Source organism: Pelobates fuscus, chromosome 12, assembly GCF_036172605.1.
Source record: "Pelobates fuscus isolate aPelFus1 chromosome 12, aPelFus1.pri, whole genome shotgun sequence".
NCBI lineage: Eukaryota > Metazoa > Chordata > Amphibia > Anura > Pelobatidae > Pelobates > Pelobates fuscus.
Genome location: NC_086328.1, coordinates 132,421,428 through 132,442,710, shown reverse-complemented (window position 1 = coordinate 132,442,710; position 21,283 = coordinate 132,421,428). Strand labels below are relative to the sequence as shown.

General features: G+C 38.2%; 1 protein-coding gene across 1 annotated transcript in view; it reads right to left on the bottom strand.

The window, feature by feature from the left end:
* KIF18A (kinesin family member 18A) overlaps nt 1–21,283 on the bottom strand; it is an 83,076-nt gene that overhangs the window by 14,589 nt on the left and 47,204 nt on the right. Inside the window, exons 9-14 of the mRNA XM_063438579.1 lie at nt 18,944–19,053; nt 9,455–9,617; nt 8,887–9,051; nt 7,397–7,518; nt 1,869–2,107; nt 673–768 (exon numbers count right to left, since the gene is read on the bottom strand). Of these exons, the coding sequence (XP_063294649.1) occupies nt 673–768; nt 1,869–2,107; nt 7,397–7,518; nt 8,887–9,051; nt 9,455–9,617; nt 18,944–19,053 (895 nt within the window). The remainder of the gene's footprint in view (nt 1–672; nt 769–1,868; nt 2,108–7,396; nt 7,519–8,886; nt 9,052–9,454; nt 9,618–18,943; nt 19,054–21,283) is intronic.

Sequence of the window (21,283 nt, the reverse complement as noted above, 5' to 3'; positions counted from 1 at the left end):
CAATCTAAATATCTTGCAGTGCGTTAAAACAATAAGCAAATAATAGAAACAAATGCCCATCTCTAAATGTTAATTTTGGAAATGTTGCAACCTCTACAATGACCCAAAGGTCTGAACATCCGTTTATTTTTAACCCCTTAAGGACACATGACATGTGTGACATGTCATGATTCCCTTTTATTCCAGAAGTTTGGTCCTTAACCCCTTAAGGACAGACGACGGATATATTCCGTCATGATTCCCTTTTATTCCAGAAGTTGTGTCATTAAGGGGTTAAGGGGTTAAAGGTAGAGCTGTTTTTTTATTATATATATATATATATATATATATACATATATATACATATATATATATATATATATATATACATATATATATACACATATATATATACATATATATATATATACACACACACACACACACACGATTTTGCGAATGTCATCAGCTGATGCAAGTTCTTTCATTAACAATAAATAAAATAAAATAATAAAATTACTCAGAAAGGCAACATCTAACACAGGAAAGTGTCTGGTAACCTGCCTAGCAGATTCATTCATTTTAGTTTTTCTACTTGTGGCTGCTCTCTCTTACAGAATGCCTGTACAAGACAACAGCAGACAGAATGCTACAGAGGTAACAAGGAAATGTAGGATTCAGAAAACATCTTACTTTTCTCTGCAATAGTTGCTTTGACAACTGTCCTAGTGCTTTCAGTTTGTGCTTTTCTGCCTTCTAACTGCAATTGCTGTGCGCATTTCTCTCCTCCTAAAACAAACACACAACGGAAGAAAAGTATGAATAAAGTAAAATTGTCAGTCATTACCAACACAAAAACAAAAACAAATAACTTTGTAACTAGAGACAATCTTACAAGCTTGGGAACACTATGAGCTTTACTGAACTCTGATAAAACATAAATTAATAAAAACATGAAGGCAGACATGTTCAAAGTGTTACTCCAACCATCATAACTACTAGAGCCCATTATTGCTGTTATAATGCCAGGAGTACCCTGGGGGAGATTGTTTTACATTGGTGTGTCCTCGTACCTGGTCTCAGAGCACTGGGTCTCCAATGTAGGCAGGTTTATGATATATAGATTCTGCTAATCTGCAGAAGCCGTAAGTCAATTCTGGCGATCATTCATTGGCTGAGAGCATTAGCTGAACGCTCTTAACCAATGAATGCAGTTCTGTGCAAAGGAATATGCAGGCAGAGTTGGAGTAAAACGCTGGCAACCACGGGTTTGAACTGGATATAGACAGTGTTTCACAGTGAAATGCTGCACATACGGACTTAGGCACCAGGACCACTTCAAATCACCGAACTGGTCATGCAGCGTGGAGTAGCCCTTTAACTAAAATGCAAAATATTACAGATGATCAAGTTTATTTGTTGGAACAGACATATAAACAATATACAAAAATAATATATCTACTTTCTTTATACTTTTTCTTGTATAATATAATTAGTTGCACTGTAAAACTATAAAGTATCTTTGTGGATGTCCTTTTTACACTCCCCATTGTCTTACATTTTACACGATTAGTGAATTCCTGTCCAATCAGTAGCATGTCTGCCTTGTCTCTTATGGATGTCCTGTGCAGATTATACATTATTATTTTGCATCTAGTCTCTCCTGTAAGACCAGACTATATCTAAACAGAAGAAGCTACTAGCTTTTAAAAGTCAAAAATTAAAAAGCTAAACGTCTTTGAGCTGTATATCCATGGAGTTCAATGAGAGAGAGCTTAGAATGAATAGCCAGACTCTCAAAACAACGTGGGGCTTTTTATGAATAACTTGCCCTACAATATACTCCAACAAGCAATCACAATGGTGAATCAAAAAAAAATGTATCTTACGGCATGGAGTTGTTTGATTGCTTATCAGATGTGGGAATGATACAATTGAGGCTAACTCGGGACCGTCAAGCTTGTTAGGATCTTCAAGAATACTCTGGTCTGCCCATACAACGGCTTTCTCTCGGCTGACAAGGTGCTCAATTTCAACAAAATCTGTCTCTACAGCAATATTTGCAAGCCCCTCCTGTTTTAACAGTAAATATTGTTTTCTGAAATTCGGCAATAAAGCATTTAAAAGCCTAAAAAAGAAAGAGAAAGAAAAATACAAAGTTACTGTTTTTTTTTTTTTTAATGACTTATTTGATTACATTGATGGTGCAAAAACATTTAAAAAAAACAAGACATGTATAAAAAATGGCTAGCCTTGAGGGAAACGGTAAAATATCAGTGAGCTGTAGAAACCGAGTTCTTAGTATAGTAAATGTATGCCGTATGTTGTATTAGTATAGTAAATGTATGCCGTATGTTGTATTAGTATAGTAAATGTATGCCGTATGTTGTATTAGTATAGTAACTGTATGCCGTATGTTGTATTAGTATAGTAACTGTATGCCGTATGTTGTATTAGTATAGTAACTGTATGCCGTATGTTGTATTAGTATAGTAACTGTATGCCGTATGTTGTATTAGTATAGTAACTGTATGCCGTATGTTGTATTAGTATAGTAAATGTATGCCGTATGTTGTATTAGTATAGTAAATGTATGCCGTATGTTGTATTAGTATAGTAACTGTATGCCGTATGTTGTATTAGTATAGTAACTGTATGCCGTATGTTGTATTAGTATAGTAACTGTATGCCGTATGTTGTATTAGTATAGTAACTGTATGCCGTATGTTGTATTAGTATAGTAACTGTATGCCGTATGTTGTATTAGTATAGTAAAGGTATGCCGTATGTTGTATTAGTATAGTAACTGTATGCCGTATGTTGTATTAGTATAGTAACTGTATGCCGTATGTTGTATTAGTATAGTAAATGTATGCCGTATGTTGTATTAGTATAGTAACTGTATGCCGTATGTTGTATTAGTATAATAAAGGTATGCCGTATGTTGTATTAGTATAGTAAATGTATGCCGTATGTTGTATTAGTATAATAAAGGTATGCCGTATGTTGTATTAGTATAGTAAAGGTATGCCATATGTTGTATTAGTATAGTAAATGTATGCCGTATGTTGTATTAGTATAGTAAAGGTATGCCGTATGTTGTATTAGTATAGTAACTGTATGCCGTATGTTGTATTAGTATAGTAAATGTATGCCGTATGTTGTATTAGTATAGTAAATGTATGCCATATGTTGTATTAGTATAGTAAAGGTATGCCATATGTTGTATTAGTATAGTAAATGTATGCCGTATGTTGTATTAGTATAGAAAAGGTATGCCATATGTTGTATTAGTATAGTGAAGGTATGCCGTATGTTGTATTAGTATAGTAAATGTATGCCGTATGTTGTATTAGTATAGTAAATGTATGCCGTATGTTGTATTAGTATAGTAAATGTATGCCGTATGTTGTATTAGTATAGTAAATGTATGCCGTATGTTGTATTAGTATAATAAAGGTATGCCGTATGTTGTATTAGTATAGTAAAGGTATGCCATATGTTGTATTAGTATAGTAAATGTATGCCGTATGTTGTATCAGTATAGTAAAGGTATGCCGTATGTTGTATCAGTATAGTAACTGTATGCCGTATGTTGTATTAGTATAGTAAAGGTATGCCGTATGTTGTATTAGTATAGTAAATGTATGCCGTATGTTGTATTAGTATAGTAACTGTATGCCGTATGTTGTATTAGCATAGTAACTGTATGCCGTATGTTGTATTAGTATAGTAACTGTATGCCGTATGTTGTATTAGTATAGTAACTGTATGCCGTATGTTGTATTAGTATAGTAAAGGTATGCCGTATGTTGTATTAGTATAGTAAATGTATGCCGTATGTTGTATTAGTATAGTAACTGTATGCCGTATGTTGTATTAGTATAGTAACTGTATGCCGTATGTTGTATTAGTATAGTAAAGGTATGTTGTATGTCAATACTGTGTTCCATTTTCATCCCCACGCCTCATTATTATAAACCACCAACAGATCTTTCTACAAAAAGTATATATAAAATAGCAATTCATAAAAAATGGCAAAGTCAAAATCATTGTTAAGACCAATAAATAATAACGTGCTAATTTTAGAAAATCCAACCCAATTCTTTCTGATGCAGAATTATTTGGAATTCCTCACCTCTCCAATATCGGAAAACTTTTTTTTTTATTGCTAAATATTTTGATCCTTTTGGATCTTTTTTATGGATCATTTTATAGTGTAAAGAAACACTGTGGTTTTCAAATCCATTTTGGATATTTTTTTGTGTCCCTTTTTTATATAAGTACCAAGACGTCCTGAAGTCCTACCTCCATGATAAACAGTGACAAATTAGCAAATAAATTATATCACTTGTGTTGAAAGTTGATAATGTCTTAAATCTATTACCGGTATATCTTGTATTCCCTTTCACAGATTGGAAGTATTTGATATATCTTTTAGAACTACCTGTTTTCTTACACGAGTAGCTCCCACATCCAAAACAAATCCTTTACCATGATTTAAAAATATTTTTGGGTGGGAGTACATTAAAAAGCTATTAACAAGATTTACTTTAACATTATAGCTCCCATATAAATAATTGAAGGGTTATGATGTAAAATGTTATTTTAATAAAGGATTCTTAAGTAATAGGGAGATATTTGCAAATAATATTTTTTTATTTTGTGACTTTGCCATTATAGTCACGAAAAAAAAAAAATATATATTTCTGGTCCCTTTGTTTTTTTTTATATTTGATTAATTCTCCCCTATCAAGAGAAAATGTGTCACATTTTATTATTATTTTTGGTATTTATATAGCGCCAGTTTATTCCGCAGCGCTTTACAATAAGAGGGGAATTTACCAAATACGACAATAACAAAATGTAACAGGAACAATAGGTAGTTAGGACCCTGTTTAAACGAGCTTACAGTCTAGAGCAGGGGTAGGCAACCTTCGGCTCTACAGATGTTTTGGACTACATCTCCCATAATGCTTTTACAGCCATATTGCTGGCAAAGCATCAAGGGAGATGTAGTCCACAACATCTGTAGAGCCGAAGGTTGCCTACCCCTGGTCTAGAGTAAAAGTTCTTCCTAGCTTGTTGCCATTTCCTTTTCACTACAATTTAATGTAATTCTCAGGAATCGGCTTTTTGACACCTCTCAATCACAACTTATGGTGGCAGCTATCTATACTTTATAAAACAAATTTTTACAAAATGTTTTTGTTTTTATCTCACTTCTTAAATCTAAAAATGCATATCCTTTTGACTCCAAACAGGGCTTAAAGGAACACCATAGTCACCAGAACAACTACAGTTTGATGTAGTGGTTGTGGTGAGTATAATCATTCCCTGCAGGCATTTTAATGTAAACACTGCCTTTTCAGAGTATATATAGTTGCTCCCTATGGACATCTCTAGTGGCCACTCATCAGATGGCCACTAAAGAGGATTCCTGGGTCAGTGCTGCACAATGTGTAGCACTGATGTTCAGCGTCCCAACACTCTGCATTGGTTCAATGCATCTCTATAAAGGAGATGCTGATTGGCCAGGCCGGCGTTTGGCTCCACCCCAGCTATGATCTCCTATGGGAAAGCATTGGATTGGCTGAGATCCATGTCCCAAGGAGGTGGATCAGAGCGGGCAAGCACTGGGGGACTCGCGCGGCACTGGAAATAGGGTACATTTTCTTATTCTTTTAAGGGGGCAGGTTTTAACACTATAGGGTCAGAAATACACATTTGTGCTCCTGACCCTACAGTGTTCTTTTAATGTCTTCAGTCTGGTTTTTCCCGCTAAGCACTCAAGACCAAAGTATCCAATGATCTACTCACTGCAAAATCTCGTGGTCACTACTCTATCCTAATTCTCCTTGACCTGTCTGCGGCTTTTGACACTGTTGATCATCAACAGCTTCTTCTCATCCTCCGCAATATCGGTCTACAAGATATTGCTCTCTCCTGGTGCTCCTCCTACCTCTCCCAGCGCTCTTTCAGTGTTTTTTTCTCTGGCTCTGCTTCTTCTCCCCAACTCCTCTCTGTTGGTGTCCCCCAAGGTTCAGTCCTTGGTCCCCTACTGTTCTCCATCTCTACTGCCTCCCTTGGTAAACTCATTAGCTCCTTTGGCTTCCAATATCATTTCTATGCGGATGACACGCAAATCTACCTGTCCTCTCCTGATCTCTCCCCGTCCCTCTTGACTAGTGTCTCTGACTGCCTCTCTGCTGTTTCTGACTGGATGGCTGCCCACTTCCTTAAACTAAAATTGACCAAAACTGAAATTCTGGTCTTTCCTCCCTCAAGTGTTGTTACTCCTGTGTCTGTCTCCCTCCAAGTCAACAGTGCTACCATCAGCTCCACCACGCAGGCTCGCTGCCTAGGTGTTCTCTTTGACTCCGACCTCTCCTTCAAGCCTCATGTTCAATCTATCGCCAAATCCTGTCATTTCCATCTCAAAAACATTGCGCGCATCCACCCCTACTTAACGCCAGATGCGACTAAGGTGTTGGTCCATTCCACTTTCCTTTCTCGCCTTGACTACTGTAATCCGCTTCTCAGTGGTCTTACGTGCTCCCAACTTGCGCCGTAACAGTCCATAATGAATGCGTCGGCGAGGCTCATCTTCCTGTCCGCCCGCACCTCCCATGCCTCACCCTTCTGTCAGTCCCTACATTGGCTTCCTATAAAATATAGAGCTCAATTTAAAATTCTGGTTCTTGCTTTCAAATCTCTACATAATGCTGCTCCCACCTATCTATCCTCCCTTATACACAAGTATGTCCCGTCTAGGACCTTACGATCTGCTGAAGAATTACGTCTATCTTCTGTCCGTACTCCCACCTCTGATGCTCGCCTTCAAGATTTCTCGAGGGCTGCACCGTTCCTGTGGAACTCGCTTCCCTCCTCTGTTAGATGCTCACCCAGTATCCACTCGTTCAAAAAATCGTTAAAAACCCACATCTTCATAAAAGCGTATCAATTAAACTGTTAATAGCTCCCAACTGAATCCTCTTCTGCAACTGTCACTAGTCTAATACTATCCTTACCTTTTGTGTCATTTTAACCCACTCCCTCTAGCATGTAAGCTCATTGAGCAGGGCCCTCAACCCCTCTGTTCCTGTGTGTCCAACTTGTCTGGTTACAACTACATGTCTGTTCGTCCATCCATTGTAAAGCGCTGCGGAATTTGACGGCGATCTATATATCATCAAAATAATAATAATGTAAATCCCCACTCGTCAGTATAAAAAAAATTATTCTAAAACTTCTATACTTCCTCACAAAATTTAAGAAAATAATTTTTACATTTCTTTAGAAAAATGTCATCTACATACCGCATATCTATATAGAACATTTATTTTGAAGAATTAATAAAATAGTGAAAGTGCACAGAAAATTCAGAAAGTGAAACAAAATTATAATATACACCTACTTTTCATTATATCTGTTTTCTCGTTCATGGAGGGTCATGAGTCGAGTCATGTGTTCAATCTGTGCTTTTAAATCCTTTACCTCTAACTTTAAGTGGCAGCATTGCAAATCCCTGCCCAGCTCCTGCAAAAATAAATAGACGAAACAGTGAATAATGGGATAAGTATTTGCATACAGATACAGGCTGTGTTCTTTTCTTCCACACGCAGATCAGCGAGAGATTATAAAATAGTCAACTACTTCTAGGCCTTTAAAATTAACTACTGGTACAGCTAAATTATTAATGAAAATGTCACAGGAGCTATTTATGGAAAAGGATCATGGCTACTTTGCAAGAGAGGCTTATGAAATATTAACAACTGAAATCTGTGAAGACTGAGTAGCATTGGAAATTAACAAAAATAGAAATCGCAAAAAAAAATAAAAAAAAAATTACTGTAACAAGAAATCTATGTTCCTCAAGCCACAGAGCATAAAATGTAAATACAAAGTATAAAAAAGGAAGTAATTGTTGCCCTATTTACACGTCAAAGTTGACAGATTTTCTTTCTGTAGACAGGGAAGAGAATTTGCTTAGCAATTTGCAGTCACATCGACAAGCATGACCAAGCAAACTGCACACAACAAAGATAAGAGAAATAAAACAGAAAATGAACGTCCTGTGTCTAGTGAAATTATAGTGGAAATGTACCATTGGAAAATCACTTATAAGTTGTGATAACCGTTTTTCTTTTTTAATTTGAAGTTCTGTATTCTTTTAAAATGTATATAAAAACATTTAGCAAGTGTCATCACAAGCCATTTCTGTCAAGGCACAGCAAGCTCACCCCATGGAAATGAGAAGGAAAACACAAACATCGGTTCACAGTCCATGTTCAGTATCAAAATAGGGCAAAATCTATAACAATGATTGACAAGGAGCCAATATGGAGAAGCCAGCGCCATGATGTATGCTTGTATATTTCAGACCTCTTGTAAACTGATTATTAAAAAGGAAGTAACAGTTCCCCTCTAAAGGATTTGCCATGAAGAAAAAATAAATAAAGAACACTGTCAGCTTCAGGTAAATCGTTTCATTTAATATCTACATTGTGCGTAGCGAAATTGCTTGCAATAGATTAAATTGTAACAGGAGTGTTGAAATAGAGGATGTGGCCCATAATGCTGTGCTTCTAGAAGCATGCTAAGCACGGTGTGATAATGCATGCGCTGTTACAGTGGCAAGAGTTGCCTGAAGGATCTTTCCTCCATATTTGCCAGCTCAGCATTCAGTGTCATTTTTTTATAATAATTACCAAATTTTATATGTTGTATTCCTAGATACCTTCGCCTCACAGCTAAGTCAGAAAGCATTGCAAATTAGCTACTCACTCGCATCACTAGACATCTCCCTCCTCTTCCTTTTTACCAAGTTACAAGTGGAAAAAAATACAAATTAAATATATCACCAAGCCAGAAGCAAGGACAAAGTAGCTCCGCTATGGCTCCTACCTCTGGCATCTTGTTTTCGTGCCCTAACAAGCGCATTTCGTTTTCAATGCGATGAAGCCAGTTCGTATTTTCTTCAAAGCGCTTTATCTCCTCCTCCTTTTTCTTCTGAATGAGTACACTTTGATTTTTGAGCACCTCTAGTCGGTGATCTCTCTTACCAGTTGCCTGAAACAGATTATAGATTAGAACTTAAAGTAACTGGTATCAGCAATAGTAGTACATCCCGAAAATTTATGGAATATAACAGAAGATGAACGTTGCACATTTTTACGCAGCCTACAATGCCTTTACTGCAGTGAGAGAATAAGGAACCGTCATCTTCAGAAGAAGATACGAGTATCGACACTGCAATATTTCAAGGGACAAAACACATGCTAATTACCCCGGTTAGATAAAAAGATAATAAATAAAAAGGAATCAGACGGAGGATAAGATATACTAGAATTAAATACCATATGGCAATTAATCTAGGTAAGCCTTTTGACATTTTGGGTTTTACGGAAGCTGCATAACTTGGCATGCTGAATAGTCAGATTCATCTAGTGACATTACCGTCTAAATAACTCACCTTCACCACCTTCTCTTGGGAGGAAATCATTTGAATTTGTTCGAGATGCTGCCGTTGGTAGAAAGTTTTAAGCTCATTTTCTTTCGAGCGCATTTCTTGGTTAAGATAATCTGCTCTTATGTCCTCTCGGTTTTTGAAAATTGACTTGAGGCCTTCTTGATATCTAGAGAAATATAACACAAAATACTAAACAAAGGTTCCACAAGAGAGATTTCATTCATGTGTTTCTTTTTACCACCTGCATTAAACATCACCTAATGTAATGCAAATGTCACAAGCCAAGAGAAATTGTCAGATACATGGAGTTAACCAGTGAAACAAGGTACCTATATTAAGCAAACTTATATGTAAAACAATTTTTGCCAGTGGGCAACAGGTGTGAGATTGTCTCCTTTTAATTATTAGCACAATGTTATGAGTCCACCCAAGTAGAAAGCCGTGAGACTCTCCAGCTGTTGTGGTATATTCCTCCCGAAGTTACAGATGTCTGATTTTTTGAAAAATCAAGAGAGTGGGGCTGACAGGGCAATAGGAGTACGTAAGTGTTTGTACACAAGGGGGTAGGAACACAGCAGTAAGTGCCATCAGGGTAGAGCCTTGAACAATACACACAAATTAAGTATAGCTGCTGATGGACAGACAGAAGGTTTATTGATCATCAGGAAGACAAACACACAAAGCAAACAACTGAGTGTCAAAGGAACAGACGCTTTAATGGACAGACCAAATGTCTCATATTTTCTCTTTCATGGGGGATTCTAAAGGATAATACATAGGCAAGGTTTATTAACCCCTCCACATGTCACAGCTAGTATGACATAATGGGGGTTTGCTTAACTCAATGTGATTAAGCAGTTAATGTAATGGGAGCCATCAGAATATGCTAGAAGCTTCCATTCAAAAGGTAGAATGTCAGGTGACATTCAAATACACATCAAAGGTGTATATATATATATATTTATTGTTTATAAAACAAAAGGCAGTTTGGTTTATGTGCAGAGATTTCACAATTGGAGTGAAAAGCCCACTAACTGTGTTTGTCTGAAGCCAAGAGATGCATATAAACAGCTCAAAGCCCAGCTGTGCTGCTAAGCAAACGCACAACAGTGTGTTTTAATGAAAAGTTGGAGAGAGTAAGCTAATTCTCAGTGCAATCCTTATTACGTTAATGGTGATGCAGTTCTTCTAAATGTTTAATAGATACAATTGTAACGAAAATTAAAAGACTGCGTCAGAGGCTTATTGCACCAGCATCCAATTTGTAATCATTCATACCAATGGCATTGCAGTTCATGTGTAACTTTATTTGGAACAAAATAAGCTCCATTTTATTCTATGACGGGATCTATTGTCATAGTACATGCAAACCGTTCCATTGAGTACACTGATGTTCAGTAAGTGCGTAAACCTGATGGCAACGCCAAGTCTTTAGTTATAGCTACACCAGGAACTGCATTAACAGTTTACAAGAACAGATTACACAAAGATCACAACTGGCAGCAAATAATGAAAAAGGCTGCACAATGGGCACAGTTTGTTCTTAACACTTAAAAGTCTATAGTGTTTTTAGCTAGACATTGTCAAACAATACAATCCTTGTTAGAAGGTTACAAATATAACACACACAGAACATGGTTTCCATTAGACGTTGTTCCTGGTCTGGTCTGACTGGAGAAAGAGTTCCATTAGAAGTTGTTCCTGGTCTGGTCTGACTGGAGAAAGAGTTCCATTAGAAGTTGTTCCTGGTCTGGTCTGACTGGAGAAAGAGTTCCATTAGAAGTTGTTCCTGGTCTGGTTTGACTGGAGAAAGAGTTCCATTAGAAGTTGTTCCTGGTCTGGTCTGACTGGAGAAAGAGTTCCATTAGAAGTTGTTCCTGGTCTGGTCTGACTGGAGAAAGAGTTTCATTAGAAGTTGTTCCTGGTCTGGTCTGACTGGAGAAAGAGTTCCATTAGAAGTTGTTCCTGGTCTGGTCTGACTGGAGAAAGAGTTCCATTAGAAGTTGCTCCTGGTCTGGTCTGACTGGAGAAAGAGTTCCATTAGAAGTTGCTCCTGGTCTGGTTTGACAGGAGAAAGAGTTCCATTAGAAGTTGCTCCTGGTCTGGTCTGACTGGAGAAAGAGTTCCATTAGAAGTTGTTCCTGGTCTGGTCTGACTGGAGAAAGAGTTCCATTAGAAGTTGCTCCTGGTCTGGTCTGACTGGAGAAAGAGTTCCCTTTGAAATGCTGCATATGGGATATTTGATGTGATGTGATTTGGTGAGTTATTCCACAGTAACTGAGGAGGGAAATCCAGCTACAACCGTCTCCGTTCATGATAGGTTTGTGTTCTTAGTGAATTGTCAGTCGTCTGAATACATATAAGAATTCACTGACAAAATGTTTAGGGACTTGCAATACCATATACATACATCCATACAACCACGATTTAGGCTTCTTCCAACCATAAACATCATCACCCGGGCTCAGCCAAACACCCCCGGGCCGTGACTTGTTCCCGAGAGAAACAGGTTGTATCTCATTATTTATTCAACCATCATATAGTACATAATTATGTATATGTATGATGTATTATTTTTTTTTTTGATATACGAATATATGTACTGCAATCATTTCATTCAACCCCATACAGCCCTCTGTTGGTAAGCATTTGGGCACACGTTTCGTCCACATGTCATATTTATTGGGTATCTATGTTCAGCCCTCATTCGGCTAATTTTGCAACGTAATCAGGCCCTCATGTGGCCGCCATACATACATGCGTAATATCTATAGGATAACAAGTCCAAATCATAATTCATCCTTCAACCAAGCAATAATTCAGCCTACATTCATACGTCACACTACCAAAATTGTCTATATACGTATACATACACTTTAGAACCTAGCATTCTAATTCAAGTTACTACACTTATCCACCAGCAATTTGGTTCACAACATACAGCAAAATCAACCGTTATTTTATTGCACATAGGAATTTATGCCATATCAATTTATTTTACGTGGAATTCCGATATTTATAAGGTAAATTGTTACAAATCAGAATGGTTTTGTTGTAATAAACTAAAGCTTATCCACGACCACATAAATACGTACAATGTATCTATTTCATCCAGAACTTCCATATTACGTTAAATACTAAAGATTTGTTAGGGACAGAGGAACTGGCTTTAGGGTAAAGGAGCGGTCCAGCATAATAAATCTAGTTGTTATATACCAATACCCTTACTTACCTTATTGTTCAGTTATTCTTTAGTCAGTTATAAACGTTATGGGTATGCTTATCATTTAGGTCATCTACAGTTACCTCACCCTCAATGGAATTATGTTGAACAGGAATTTTTTTTTACAGTAAGAACATAATTTCTCCCTATGTCAATAACACTCCTGGCCTGGTCATACATACGTTACAATCTAGTTATTGCATCTACAGGTGTTTCTCATTACGCTCCTTATGTATTTCTATACTATACGAGGTATGTGGGTTCCCTGACTTATTTATTACATACGTTAAGTCCCATACCCACAACTAGTGACTGCGGTACTGGCTTTAGGGCATTGGATTGGTCCATAAGTCTAGGCCCAATAATGAATACGTTCCAGAGAGGCCAACTTCCATCCTCAACACAGAGACCAGTACTATCCTATAGTAGAATAATAATGTGCAGATTTTCTTATTTCAGATACTTTTACTTACGTGTCTTTTCCCTTTGCAGTAGGTCACAGGTTTCAGAACGATTAGAGGAATTATAGGGAATTTTTTTTTTCTAGGCTCACTTTAGAAGCCAATTAACTTATGTTTTGCAGAATCATCTATTAGCTCCTCCTCAACATCATAAGATGCTTGGTGATAATTCCAGGACGATTAGGTAGGTAGAGATGGGTAACAATATGCCCCTGAGCATTAAACACATACTTGTTTTCCAAGTAAGGGGTCCCAATGTCCAGCAAGAAGATAGGCCCCAACTAGTCTAGTTTTAACATACAACTAGACTCCACTTTAAAGTGTTCCAGTATCCCTGACAAAAATTTGGGTAGACTTAGACAGGCTCCTAAATAAAGGCTCCTGTTCACGCAGAGGCCCTCTGTTCCTCATGGCTTCAAAAATATTTGTCATGCACATAATCCCTCAGGGTCACGTATCTACTCAAGGCTACTCTGCCTCTTCTCATGTCTTCTGAGATCAACAGTATAGTCTAATTCGATCTCCCAGCCAGGGTCAATTTAGCCAAGTGACATGAGTTACTTATTTGGAACAGACCACCATGTTCATTCTCCTGTTGACAAACCATTCCCCAGTCATTTGGACGGATGCTTGGGCATCACTGGCTTTACAGTTATATTTCAAGGCCATATTGACAGGTGCAAACACTGATCATCACACCCTTCCAATCTCTTAACCCTATAGAACACATACCCTCTCTCCCTACAAATAGATATCTCACACACTAATACTATATACTTTTTGTTTAATTTTTGTTTTTCACAATTTCTGTTTTTCATTTTCAACTACACACCTCATACCACTAACATGAATCCAAATATAACCATACAGATATTCTTAATAACCCTTTTTTCAATTCAATTTTGTTCACACCACTACCAGCATAAGCACACACCTCAAACTGGAAAACAAATTATCATACACCATGGCATGCTCTGTTCCTGTAACTTATCTGCTGAGTGCTGGTGGAGAGTTCTAAAAAATAGCCCTCCTACCCCCACCTCACAAAATTATAAAGTATCCCATTCACTATGTGCCCAAACAAAAATTATGTCCAAATTCCTATTCCTTATGTTACTCGCCCTTGCAAATGATGTGGAGTCTAACCCTGGTCCCCCAGCTAATTCTAGTCCTAATCTCCCCACTAAAAAAGGCCTCTCTTTTGTGCACTGCAACATCCGTAGTTTACTCCCTAAACTGGATGCACTGCAAGCCTGGTGTTCCCATTACAAACCAAAAATCATTGTGCTCTCAGAATCTTGGCTAACAACTAAAATACCAGACACCGCCATTGCAATACAGGGGTATTCATGTTTTAGAAATGACAGAGCAAAGAGAGGAGGAGGCATTGTTATTTATGTTGACAATTCCATAAAGTTTACCCCTTTACAAAAGCTTAATCCTCCTGCAACCTTTGATTTCCTCTCTGGCACAATTGAGATCCCATGCAGTAAATCAATCATTGTTGCAGGAATCTACCGCCCACCTAGCTCCCCTGTGCATACTCTTTCTGACATAGCCCATCTCCTTAGTGAAACCATTGCTCAAAACCCTAAAAGTGAACTGTTGGTCTTTGGAGATTTTAATATTGATTGGCTGAATCCTAAAAATAATAGTTCGTGCACGCTTTTTAAGACTTTGCAGCTAACACAATTAATCTCCTCCCCAACTCGCATAAACATTAAAAGCCTTAACCATACCCTGCTAGATTGGATTCTCTCTACTTCTCCTGATAGAATCCAGGAGGCCGGTGTTCTCCCAAACACTTTCAGTGATCACTGTTTAGTGTACTGTGTGCGCAAAATTAAGGCTATTAAATCCGCTCCCAAGGTTAAAATAACAAGGTCCTTCAAAAAATTTAATCTTGAATCCTTTTTAAAAGACATCAAGAACCTCCCATGGCACAGATTAAACATTATCCCAGATCTAGACTGTGCTGTTGAATTCTTTCAGTCTGAACTCCTACAAATTTGGAATCTGCATGCCCCGCTGCGTAAGGTGAGAGTAAAAGGAGCACATATGAACTGGATCACAGCTGACCTCATCCAAATGTACCAGTTTCGGGATTCTTTGTGGTCAAAGTTTAAGCGTACTGGCTCTATGAATGATCACTGTGCATATAGACAATGGCGAAATATATGCACAAAACAAACAAAATTGGCCAAAGCCCAATATTTCTATGACAATCTGAACAATAACATCTCAAACCCTAGAAACTTTTGGAAAGTCATAAATAAACTACAAACTCCCCCAATCCACTCCCAACCCTCCACTGTCAAAGTGGATAACCAAACCCTGAAACTTCCCTTAGATGTAGCAAATGCCTTTAACAATTATTTTGTTGGATGCTCTACTGCCCTGATTGCCAAGCTAATGAATGGCACACATCCTGAAACTACAAATGTGGATCAGGTCTCACTAAATTTGCAAACGCCCAATATAGACAAGTTCACTTTTAGACCTGTACCTGTTAGTGTCGTTGAAAAACATCTTAATAATCTAAAAATGAAAAACCAGTCCGGACCTGACCAAATCCCAGCAATGCTGTTGAAGCTCAGTGCACCGGCAATTGCTAAACCCGTCGCAACTCTAATTAATGAATCCTTGGTGTCTGGATACTTACCCAAACTTTGGAAGACTGCAAGAGTAGTGCCTATCCATAAAAGTGGTGACACTACCTTGGTTTCTAACTATCGCCCTATATCATTGCTCCCGGTATTGTCAAAAATCTTAGAAAAATGTGTCCATACGCAACTATGTGAGTATTACCAACAATCAAACTATCTGACCCCTGATCAATCGGGCTTTCGCCAGAATCACTCCACTACAACTGCCCTCTTAAAAGTTTGCAATGACATCCAAACTGGCATGGAACAAGGAGACCTAACTGGAGCTATTTTCCTTGATTTTGCTAAGGCCTTTGACACAGTAGACCACGACATTCTACTGCACAAACTCAAAAACTCAGGTATTGGTGATCATTCGCTAAACTGGTTTCGATCGTATGTATCGGAACGCTCGCAATATGTGTCCATTTCTGACAGCGACTCCCTCCCTCTCCCAGTCACGTGTGGTGTTCCCCAAGGTTCCATTCTCGGCCCCCTACTATTTTCATTATTTATAAATGATCTGCCTAATGTCTGCAAATCCTCAAATGTACACATGTACGCAGATGACACAGTAATCTATGCAAGCAATTCCGATCTACCGCAGCTTGAGGCTGTGCTCCAAGACCAGTTTACAGAGGTAGAAAAGTGGATCGCAAAAAACAAACTGTTCCTGAACACTGACAAAACTGTCACAATGATCTTTGGAACAGTACCTAAATTACACAAATTACACAATTCTCACCTATCCATCAAAACAATTTCAAATGGCACACTGACCGCAGTCCACTCTTTCAAATACTTGGGTATGATGTTAGACCCCAATCTATCTTTTGGCCTGCACATAGAAAAGCTTGCATCTAAACTTTATCCAAAACTAGGTGCCCTGTACAGAAACAAATCCTGCCTAAGCCCTTCAGTAAAGGAAAAGATTGTACAGCAAATGCTGATGCCAGTCATTGATTATGGGGATGTAGTATATGCATCTGCATCGCAATCCCACATTAATAAACTCAACACATTGTATAACTCGTTCTGCCGATTTGTGCTACAATGTAATTACAGGACCCACCATTGTGACATGCTAAAAGAACTAAACTGGCTGTCGCTGGAATCCAGACGCACCCTTCATCTTTCTAGCCTTGTGTTTAAGAGCTTTTCTGGGAAACTCCCACCCTACCTGAACGCAATGCTTTCCCCGGCTGTTCCCACTTCCTACAACCTCCGATCCAGTACCAACACTTTACTTAGTCTACCTCAATATAAAAAGAAAGCAGCCCGATCCTCCTTCTCCTACAGAGCACCGCATTTGTGGAACGACCTCCCGCACAAATTAAAATCTTCCCTAAGTTTAAAGTCCTTTAAGAGATCCTTCTCTACATACCTCAAAACAGAATGTACCTGTCATGGTTGATTATATTTTTCCTACCTGTTCTATGTTAAATGTTGTATATATTGTATATTAATTTTGTATTTTATTGTACACTAACTGTAACAATGCAATGATTTGTGGACCCAGGACATACTTGAAAACGAGAGAAATCTCAATGTATCTTTCCTGGTAAAATATTTTATAAATAAATAAATAAATAAATAAATATTGTGTAGAGACATGTGGTCCCCCGAGACTGTAATTTATTGACACTGCAGCTCCCTTTGAGGCTACCTAAGAGTAGCAGCTGCTAACACTATGGGAAACTTATGGCAAGGACATGCTATATCATTAATGTTCCTTATTTTAACAACAACTAGGATAGTTCCGAGATTTTACCTGGCTAGCACCTAACCATCGGTTTACCCAGTTTGTGTTAACATTCCTGCCTGTCATAACTCAGCAGGCGAAGCCTCATCACCTTCTCATTTTCAGGACTTCTTCAAACTACACCTGACTGTCAGGAAACACATGAAATCCCCAACCTTCAAAGACCACATACTGGACTAGCCAGTTTACTGGTCATAGCAGGCTGCCGGCCCATGCCCTATTCACAATCACGCAGAACATATAGTAGAGCTCTGATTATTTTCAACTGATTCATATAATACTTTCAGATCACTGAATCTTATTCCATCAAGACTAGGATGGCATTTGCTTCCTTTTGCTACATTAATCCAAACTATAACATAATACTATAAACTTTACCTGACAGGCTATACACTTTTCAATATACTTTGAAATAGTCCACTTTATGGAGAAATGCATTGGTGTACTATTGAACACTGTTTTTACATTATTTTATACTTTTATTGTTTTTACTAATAAAGTACTTTTTTACTACTGCTGCTTCCTGATCCTTATATTCTTGATGGGGATATAAACCACTACACGCTTAAAATTAAGCAATCTGGAATTGCTCTATTCCATGATTTGTGTAACCTACGTACCCTAGAGTGGGTACCAGACCAGTCCACGCTTCACCCTAGGGCAGGGGTTCCCAATTAATTTTTCCTGTGGAACCTTTTGACATAGTGTATCAACATCGAGAACCCCTTCCCCTTACCCCCCAGTTACAAAAAAAAACAGCACACTTTTTAATTTTAATTTGCTATTTATTTTTATTTTTTTAATTTTACTCCATCCAGCCTCCCTACCTTTGGGAGTGCTGGCATGGAGTCTCTATGTCCTTGAGGTCCAGTGGGGCAGCTGTGCTGGACGTGCAGTCCCCGGGGTCAGTGCCTGCTCAGCTCCCTCGCGCGCCTCTTAGTGATGCCGGAGTTATGTCATATTCTGTCTCCGACATTACTGCGGTACGCGCAAGGGAGTTATATGCCGGGGAGAGTGCTCCCTCGTCACCCGCGGCCATTTTGTTTTGCAAATTATTATTCTATGACAGGATCTATTGTCATGGTACATGCAAACTGTTCCTTGGAGTACACTGATGATCAGTAGGTGCGTAAACCTGATGGCAACGCCATTTTTGTTAAATTTTGGCGGAACACCAATTGGAAAACGGGGCCCTAGGAGCTACTGCTGGGCTCCAACACAAACAATTATTATTGGATACACAAGACTACAGTATATTCTTAGGCAGAGATCATTCCGCTCAAACGTTGAAGTGGGAGGTTAATTTTAGCTCCTGAGAAGTGTAAGTGCAATATATATATATATATATATATATATAAAAATAAAAGAAAATCATATTTTTCTTCATATAGCAAACATTACCTTTTAATTTCAGTCTGTTCTTGACTTGATTGACGTAACCCATTCGGTTGATCAGAAACAAGCATTTTTTGCTCTTCGTAGGCCTTTAGTTTTTCTTTTAGCATTGCAATCTAAAAAATTGTATAAAATATTAAAATAAGAGAAAAAACGTACATTATGTAATACGTTATTTAACTTGCCTGAGCAGACCTGGTTATTCACAAATTTGTGAATGACTGGTTGATTTTTAGAGGAGTACAAATTATACCTTTGACCTTCTTAATAAAAAAACAGTATATTATCAAGGTAGGTTACATCTAGCTTTCATTAGTTTTAAAGTGTATTATGGAGATACTGATATCATAATTATTCTGCCAATTCTCTAGATTGCAAGCTCTTTTGTACAGTTTCCCATATAACCTTGCCTAACACTGATTAGTTTGCTTTTGTTAACTGCTATATCCTCTCATTAAAATTGTAATGTGCACTGTGCAATATGTTTGTGTTATATGAATGCCAATGATATAATAATTATAATACTCTCATAGGCATGAAGGGTAGAGTTGACACTACCGAGATTCAAACCTGTAATTGTAACAGGTACTAAAAATATTGCAGAGTGTTAGACACCGAATCTCCAACTTTCAGTACAAAGCTATCTTTTTCACAACAAATCTCTTTAAAAAATTACATGTAAAAACAAGGGTCTATTACTGCCGGGGCAGAGAGCGACTCTCGGCTGTTGACAGACTGACCTCATTGCGGACTGGCTGAGCGTAAACTGAAGAGGTCAGTGTACATCTTCAGCGAGGTCATTCTAAAGCATGCATCTGCACAGATATGGACAGTGTTACACTGTTTCTTTGAAACATTTATAGTAACCTTGTTGTCTAGAGAACATGTATAGGGAAATATTCACAAATCACAGCTGATGTAAGCTGATGTAGCCTTTTGTTTTTAGACCCCTTTATTTCTTCTCACAAGTAGTCATAGCGATTTTTTATATGTGCAGATAATAACTGTGTACAAGATAGGAAGGAATGTTGATATTTAGGGTCTAAAGCCCCCTCACAAGAGCTATACTGATAAGCTTGATGTGAACCTGTGAAGTGAAGGTTTAATCTGACATTTGAAGGGGAAAATTGTATTTTTTTAAGACAAAACACAAAATAATTAGAGTAGCTAATTTCAGACCCATTTTAATATTAAAGAGGAACCATGATTGCCCTTGATGTTTCCACATTGCTGCATTTACCTCTATCTTATAACGAATTTCCTATATATTTCCTCTCCATCAGTTTTATCTTCATTGCGTATCATACGTGGAGGAAAATCACTGTAGGCAGCTCATTGGAGTGATCTGGTTGCAATGTCCCATGTCACTTAAAGTGGTAATTACCTTGCAATGTTAAGTCCTCCTTTAGTGGCAGTCTATAAGACAGGCAATAGAGGGACTTCTGGGAGCCTAGACGACTTTTGGTCGTCTAAACGAAGCTGAAGTCCTCACGCTATGCTTGAGGACTTCTAGTGTCACCGGAAACCCCATAGTACAGCAATAAATAATGCATTTCTATGGGGAAATCCTAATGCGATCGCGATTGCGCATTAAGTCTCCACCGCCGGCTGATGGCGGGGAGGAGCGTTGGCAGAGCCTGACCCAGCGCTGAGGGACATTGGTTCTGGATTCAGGTAAGTGACTGAAGGGGTTTTAATCCCTTCAGCTACATGGGAAGGGGGTGGGAGGGAGAGGGGCACTGCAGGGTTTGATTTCCTGGCACTGGAGAGTCCCTTTAAATGATAGAGAATCACATTTCATTTACATATTGTGCTAGCAAATGTCTCGATTTCTCTGAAATTAGAGATTTAAAAAAAAAAAAAAAATTCTCTCTCTCTCTCTCTCTCTCTGCTCAATTAGAAGGCTGTGCTCTGCAAGTCTGTTACCAGGAACCGCCCATCAGGGTGTTTCCCCTAAGGTAAAGCAATGCCCACAAAGTGAAAGGAGGGGCACACCCTGTGTGAGAGCAACCGTAGAAGTGTGGAGAGAAAGACAGAATGATTTGTAGCAATCTGAGAATGGAGAGAGAGAACAGATATATTTTATTTACAAACCATAAAGTGCTGGAGACCTTTAACAGGTTATGGGAAGCAAGTCTGTGTGCAGGAGAGGTGTGTCTTAAAACAAGTGTAAAGAATTGAAAGCAAAGGATTAAATCCAAATGCCGAATTGTTTTTTGGAAACAAAGGGAACATTTCAATCCCAATCAGAGCCTTTCTAAAGCTGACTGCTCTCAGCCAATCAGTGTCTTCCCTGCCGGGCAGCACTCCGCACTTCCTGAATCTGAAAATTCAGAAGCCATTTAG